Here is an 8,138-nt window from a genome sequence, read left to right as displayed (position 1 = left end):
AAAAAAAAAAATAAAAAATGAAAAATTTTTAAAAAAAAAAAAAAAAAAAAAAAAAAAAAAAAAAAAAAAGAGAAGAGTCAGGAAGTTATAGATCCAAGTTCCTTACTCCCCTTCCAAAAGAAGGACCTGTATTCTACCACCTCCTTTTTTTCTTTTAAACTTTACCTCCATACTGTGTATTTCAACCAGAGCTGGCTGTCCTTCTGAAGGCAGGTTTGGCAGTACTTTTATCAAGAAGCCCCCAGGACCAAACCTAGCACAGATATGAGGCACTGAAAATTTCTCAGGTGTTGAGGGCCTTAAAGGTGCTGAAATGGGAAGAAAAGATAAAGTAAGAACAAGTAACCTTTCTTGCAACTAAATAAACTTGCTGATGTATTTATCCAATTCAGTAATCCTGCAGTACTAGTGGAAAAAACACTGCCATTCAATTTGGCTAAACTTTATAAGCAATAATTAATCAGTTCCATTATAGTCTCAAAGATCTTCTGAAGATTTGCAACAACAAGAACAAAACTAGACTACAGAACTTTAAAATCTACTTATTTTTTCAATGCGGGACTTTGTTAGTATCAGACTTATTTCTGTGATCTCTGTACAAATATATGATGCATCTTCAAAGAGCTAAAGATATACTTCAACATATTCTGGAAAAGCTTTTCCAGAGAAACAGTGTTTTGTTCCATACCGAAAGGGTAAGAGGAAAAATCTAAAGTTAAACTTTAATCATTCCCCATGAAGCACAAGTAATGTAGTTAAAAACCTATCTAAAAAGACATTTACAAATGCAAGCATGCAGTATTTAATAGCAAACACTGTCGAGCTACTACAGTTCTGTGATATACCCAGGTTTCAGCAAGCAAGTTATCCTTACACTGAGAAGGAAACAAAACTCTGTTCATGTGTACACACACTCTAAACCAGCATTTTTTTCCTGCTAACAGGCTCGATGAATACATGAAAGGATCTCGTACACTACAAATACTAACAGAAGTGCAAACTACTACTGGTAGACAACCTCACAAGCACAGTGCCTTCCCTCCTCCTTCCCCAATGGTGTCAATACCTTGTTCCACAGCTGACCATCCAGTTTCAGTCGGGTAGCCATAATCTGTAAAAAGCTGTTGTCCATCAAAGTTAGCAGCATATCCGCCATATGGATAATCTGTGTGGAGTGACACTGCCTGCGCAGTAGTTTCATACGTATTAGCCGTTAGATCATGATTACTTCTATACAGCTGGCTCTAAATAGATTATATTAGTAATTGTTAGTGGAGAGCATGAAGTTACACAAAGCAAGCAATAATGCAAGCACGGCTCAAGAAGGTAAGCACTCCCCCCCGGCTTCAGTTCTTTGTACTGTTTGTAAACCAGGCTTACTACATCCCTACATTTGAGAAAGCTACCTTGCAAGACACCTGCAGCAATAGGCTACAGAAGATAATTATTACATCTTAGTGTTCTCCCTCCATGTTTTTACTGCCATTTGATCTGTTTACATACAAGTACGTTCAGTTCTCTCACGACAGAATGTCTATACGCTTGTGTGAAGAATAACATTATAGAATGAGTTTACAGGTTCAAGTGTTGCTGTATCAGCAACTACGGATCAGCATCAATGTTCACCTCTGCTGTAACGTAACACTTTGACAGAAAATCTCAACTGATTAAACCTGATGACTGCCTAAGTGACTTCAGGGGCCTAAAGATTAACGCCTAAATCATCTCCAATACTACTTCCAATGTTACTAAATGAATTGGGAGTTCCGATTGGAAAACCACCTGAACTTCCAAGAAACACCATGAACCAACACATGAGACTACAGCTAAAATGACACATTCCACTAGCAAAGACTGTACCTCAAAAGTTACCAAATTTCCCTGTGTTTTTTGGGTATTTGTACTTATGGCATAAGTAGATGAGTGATCAGTTAGATTTGGTTTTTGCTTTTAATATTAGTCTTATAACAGACCCCAAGTTCAGTAATAGCATTCATGCTTGTGATGAGAAAAACAACATTAACACCGAAAGCCAGACACATTATCAACTACAGCCAAGCACAGTAAGGGCAAAGTTCTCACAAACAGCAAATGGATTCAGTAGAGGAAATTTTCCATTTCTCTGTGTGTGGCAACTTGTACAAGCGGAGTGCTGATTTTGGTTAAAGTTCTCTTGACAACTGTGATAAATATTAAGTTCAAAACTATATCACAAAACAGCCTTAACTTACAGAATAAAAGTTTTCAAAATACATATTCCCCAAGCTAAATCCAGCAATATTTCCATATTTCTAATGTTTCACCCACCCCTACCACAGAGAAAGATTCAACTCAGCTGAAAGAATACTTGATGTGACCATTTCAAACTCACTTGTTGAGAGCGAGAGCTGAAACTACTCTGGTGACTGTGAACACTGCGGGAGCTACGGAGACTATGACCAGAATGCTCACTGTGGACACTGCGTCTATCGAATTCATCACCATAAGGATCTCTATGGGGTTCAGATTCATCATCAAAACTTCCAGTAAAACGAGGATCGTATCTCCAGTTATCTTCGTATCGGTCATGTCTGAAGAACAAAGAAACATACGAAGCAAAAATGAGCGTAGCCGCCCATATGCCCAAGAGAAGTGACTTCACTGCATACCTGTCAAGAAGAAAACTGTACCTAACTTCAGAAGGGATTCTAGATTATTTCCTAGATTAAGGTTTTTATTACAGTAAACAAACTGACATTTCTTCAAGAAGTTCATCCAGAATATTCAAGATCAAGACCAACATTATACTCGGAGTCTGTTCTAGTAAAACCCACAGAATGTTCACCCAATCTGAAAACAAGTCCTGAAAAGAAATCCTTTCCTTAAGAGTGACATGATAGTCCATCTGTTTTTCCTCAATGACCTATGTTAAAGCTACAGAAAAGACTAGCAGCATGTATCTGCGAAATACGTGTAATACTGCATTTTAGTAGTCTGTTACAGGATGCGTCTGCATTCCCAGAGAACACTGAGAGGATTTTACTTACAAAGCTGCACAATACCCTGAAATTCTGATACCCGATACAACTATCACAAGTTCATAAATTTTGAAGGCTTTGGGGCAGACCTTCAGCAAATAAAGCAGTATCTCTGTTAGTGCACAAGCAAAGCCTCAGCCTCTGCCTTAACACTTAACTGCCATAACTTAATTTTCTGATGACACATTTGACTATGGGGGACTCAGCCTTGAAGAAACAAATATCAGATTCTCCACCTTCACTCAGACATACACACAAGTTCTCTGATTATCATCAGCACCTAGGCCGCATGCTGCCCTACATCTGGAAAGAGCATTGAGAGAACATGGCTCGAATGGACAAACCTGTTGCCATATGGATATGCTTCTCTCTTCTGGTAAGGGTTGTGTTCAGCATCATACCAATACCTCTGATCGTAACTTCTAGGATCTCTGTATCTGGGGTCATATGCTGATGAGTAACGTTCCCAGCGACTTGGATCTTTGGAGAATAAAAAGAAATGATTTAGGTATTGGAAGCCATTGCCTATAACCTTTTTGTACTCCTTTCTCTTTAATTACATGTTGATTTGGTCCTGAAGCATATAGTGAAACTAAAATAATGTACTTCAAGCTACATAAATATGTCCACTCGAATTTAGTTAAAAAAACCCAAACAAACAAACAGACAACTAAAAAAAAAAGTAATCAATTTCATACCTTTCAGAGAAACATGGTTATTATAGTTAGCTAGATACTCTTGAAGGGACAGTGTTTACCATCAGACAGATAGATCTTTTCTAACAACTTCAAAACTCAGTCACAACATGATAACAACTCAACAAATACTAAGAGAATCTCTGCGATCAGTCTTCAGAGCATCATGCTAAATGTCTCAGGATGTGGACAGATGTTGCTTAAAATCCTCCTAGGCACTATACAAGCAATTATCTTCAGATTACCAGTGCCAGTATGTCTCTGTGAGCATTCAGATAATTATGGACAAAACCAAATTCTAGTCATGAGTTAATTTCTGTTTCCAACCACCTAAAATTTACTTTAGAAGTCTGTCTGCAGGTTGTACAACAAGGATATACTCCAGTGAATGACAGGCTTGCAACACATTGTAGAAAACTATTCTGTAGACTTACAATGGTGTGTTTTCACAATGGAAAGGCACATTGAAGGCTGCTAGTGAGGAAAAAAATTATTTATTTTCTATTTACTATTCTACTGAATAAAAAACATACAGGAAGGATGGCATGGTATTAAAAACTGAAGTAGGCCCAAAGATCAATTTTCAGCAAGTAAAACTTTATTCTTGCTGGCTGTGGAAAGGATATTAGTTTTATTAATACGGAAAAATATAATAATTCTCTGATCTTAAAAGTTCCTCTTCCCCAGAAGTTTTTGCTTAAACCTGTAATTTTCTATAGAAAAATTCAGAATTCATGTTGACATCTTACCTCCATAATCATACGAGTTTGGGTAATAGCCTGGATAATAATCACTCCATCCACTTTTTGTATAATAATCTTCAGTATACCCTTGCCTGAAAGAAAGCGCACAGGTATAAAAAGTTACTATTCCTCCTTCAATCTCTTCTAAAGTCAGCAGGAGATATGAAGAACTATATTCCACAGCTGATTAGGTAGAGTTTCATTTTTTAAGTAATGCATTTACAGGAAATCAAGGAATCATAAAATTAAGACTTTACAAACCAATATATCACTAAATTGTTGTGTGCCATAAAAACTGGCAGCCCTTACTGTACAATAATTTAGTGATTTTTGTAAATTGCTTTTGTGATCAGTTTAATTACAGACAATTAATCACAAAAACTACTGCTATAATTAGCATCTTTTGAACTGTCTCAACAGAGAAGTCAGTAACAACAAGTAATGAAATAATTGCTCCCTCAACTTTAACAGTGTTTTGCTATAAATTTTATGGTGACGAAAAGAGGACTACAGTCTGGAGAAGATGTCATGAAAATTGGTCAGGACATGAACTAGTGCTCTCACAGATAATTCTGAACAGAGTGTTTCAGCTTCCAGAGCTGACATTGTGGCATCTGTCACCAGCGTTAAATACAGTCAGAAAAGAAACAAAACCAAAACTCATTACACCTTTCTTTGGATACCTGGCCAAATAACCCAATACTGTACCACCTTGGAGCTGATACCAATCTGTGGCTGGCAAGCACACAGATTACTAACGTTGTAGGGCTAGCACTACTGTAATCCCAATACTTTATTTTCATTCCACGCTCAGTCTGTTTCTCACTCTCAGCTTTTCGGTAGATGCAGCAACATTTTGAGTGTTAGCACATCTTTACATTTAATACTTCAGTGAATAAATGAGATAGCATCGAGATGCAATTGTAACTCAGCACACCACTACACAACTAATTCCAGTCATCTTCTAGGTTACGACTCTTCTCAATAGGCTCGGATGGACAGTAGCATGTAGGAAAGGCTTGTTTTTCACGTGAGCACACAGAGAGGACTCAATAGAAGAAAACACTCATTTACAGAGACCATGTTAGAATACTGATTGTCCAAATGAACAGAACAAGCACAAGAGCCTGACTAAAACCAACACATCAAAGTAAGAGTCAGTGCACATACAAGAGATAATTAGAATACTTTTGATGGAAAAAGAAAGATGTGGTCATTACTTGAAAAATCATGAGCCTTTATTATATGCCATTTTTAGGACACCATCCGACAATTCCTGAAAAAAGCTAGAAGACAAGTGCTAGATGAAAAATGCAGTGTGTCTACATATATGTATATACATGTATATATATGTGTAAGTATATACATATGTTTATATCTGCACGTGTGTATATACAAGTGTGTATACATTCACAAACACGCATATGTATTCATACACGCACAGGAGTTAAAGATACTTAATGCCAATGTGGAATGATGGGAACTTTCATGCTCCTCTACAACTGCTCATACAACTGATAGTGCAAACTCCAAAGTGGCCAAGCAAGTCAAGCAATGCTCCTCCCTGGAACGTGTGGGAAGTTTGTTAACACAGCACCTCTGCAGAGGAGGAGATGTGATCTTATCAGATCAGGTTTATCCACCCAACCAACCTTCTCAGACTCCTTCAGAAAGATGTTACTCGCCTCCCCAGAGTTTACAAAGCTGCACCATCAATACTGGCACATAAAGGGCAAGTTTCAGACACGCTGTCACACTGACTTTGCCACTCCTAGGCTCTGCTGCCCTGCAGTCCCATACCACAGTCCATATCCGACTGCACTGCCAGGTCACACATCAACACTGACAGAGCTACTCCTAACAGGCTTTGATCTGCGCAATACCACCTATAGGAATTTAAACCTCTTATAAAAATAGCACATAAGAAGAGTAGACACCAGGAAGTGCTACTAGAGGTTATGATCTCATTACAAGATCTCACAGTGCACTTAAATTCACTTAAGATGATGATAAAAGTTATCACATGCAGCTACAGCCACTGTTTTGTACTCCTCAAGGCCAATATACATCTCCTACAATCTTCTGGAGGTGGTAAGCAAAATGTTATGTTTTTAATTTGAAGACTGCTCCATGAGTGAACTACCAACAACAACAGACAAATTCTACAAAGAGTTTCATCGTTTCCAGACAGATAACTGGGGTTCTCTCTTGGAAACCTGCAAACCCACCCACCAGATGATGCAACAGTAACATTTTGTCATTAATTTGAAGTTCATACAAATCACTTATGCAATAATCATCAGAAAGCAGTAATCCCTGAAGGTAATATGCTGCTTCTTGCTTGAGAAGTACTAGAAATTTCACTTCTGGTTTTTATTTAGTATTTGCAAAGAGCATCTGAACACAGTTTCCCTCTCTCAAATTTTTTATTTCATACAATCAGACAGAATAAGGCTTTTAAGTTTTCCTTATTCATGTGCTACCTGCATGAAAACCTGTAGTGAAGCCATGGGTGAAACACGCCTACATAGCACCTTCGCTACATGGACCACAATTGGGGAGTTTTGTGAGAAAGCTTATCGACACAGTTGAAGTAATCGTCAGACAAATTAACCTGACACAGCACCAGGATGTTCTCAGTTGATTCACTCTCTCTCCTGAATGTCTGAAACACCGTCTATCAGTAGGCCACACGTATCACCACACTTGCAAGGCAAATCTCAGACCAATGTGCAAAAGTGCCATTTAATAACAGAACTAGGGGCGACTGCTTAAGTGCTAGCCAGAAACGAAACTAGTGCTGATTAACAAACCCATGGCCTACACTGCTCTTTCACAGCACACGTGAAACAGAGCTAACCTCAGCACTGAGTCCATCGCAGTGACTTCCCACCTGGCAGAAATGCCAACAACCACCCAGAGAACTGAATGAAAGGAGTAATGAGGCTTTAGCAACCGAAGAGATGGTGGAATCGTATCCTTTTCAGAAGTGGCATTTGATACCATCCGTTCCTATGGCAGCACACAATGAGTTTTTGAACTCACTCACTGCAACTTATGCCATAAAACTTCAACGGGCAACATTACACCCACTGCTTCAGGGTACACCAGATCTTTACTCAATTCAGGAATTGCATACCTAGAAGGTGGCCTGTCAGAGCAATGACTAGCTCTGGAACTAGGACGTTCAGGCTCAGAATACCGATAGCTCCCAGGCTCCATATAAGCAGTACTGGTGCTGTCATAGTGTCTGTACCGTGGGTCATACTGTCCGTAGCTATCCTCCTAGAGAAGAGATTGACATGTAATGTAAGAGGCTTCCCACCTCCAAGAATAAACCTTTAAAAACAAACAAACCACCATACACACCACAACTGTGACACCTGAAGAGATGCAGATCAATAGACTACAGTATAGCTTTTGATACCTGTTGTGACAAGTTATATTCAAGTCTATTAACAGCCTAAACTCAAGAAAAAAACATTACGTCCGGACTAAAGGCAGTTCAGGCACTACACTGGCTGCTCTGCTAAACTGTAAATAATTCAGACAGCAGATGAGAACCAAGTTTGAACACCTAGGCAGCTAAGACAGTTATAACTGCGAACTTTTTCCAAAGAACCAAACAAACTGCTATCAGTTGACATCTGTGCCAACTGGAATTGGAATTAATCTTCATAATG

General features: G+C 38.6%; 1 protein-coding gene across 1 annotated transcript in view; it reads right to left on the bottom strand.

Annotated features, from left to right (window-relative positions):
- SEC16A (SEC16 homolog A (S. cerevisiae)) overlaps window positions 1–8,138 on the bottom strand; it is a 25,723-nt gene that overhangs the window by 13,590 nt on the left and 3,995 nt on the right. The window contains 6 exon segments of the mRNA XM_009699728.1: window positions 166–308; window positions 1,067–1,244; window positions 2,372–2,570; window positions 3,362–3,497; window positions 4,462–4,547; window positions 7,595–7,740. Coding sequence (XP_009698030.1) covers window positions 166–308; window positions 1,067–1,244; window positions 2,372–2,570; window positions 3,362–3,497; window positions 4,462–4,547; window positions 7,595–7,740 — 888 coding nt within the window.

Source organism: Cariama cristata, unplaced genomic scaffold (assembly GCF_000690535.1).
Source record: "Cariama cristata isolate BGI_N322 unplaced genomic scaffold, ASM69053v1 scaffold21864, whole genome shotgun sequence".
NCBI classification, from domain to species: domain Eukaryota; kingdom Metazoa; phylum Chordata; class Aves; order Cariamiformes; family Cariamidae; genus Cariama; species Cariama cristata.
The sequence above is the reverse complement of the archived record's forward strand: the minus strand, read 5'-3'. Positions and strand labels throughout refer to the sequence as shown.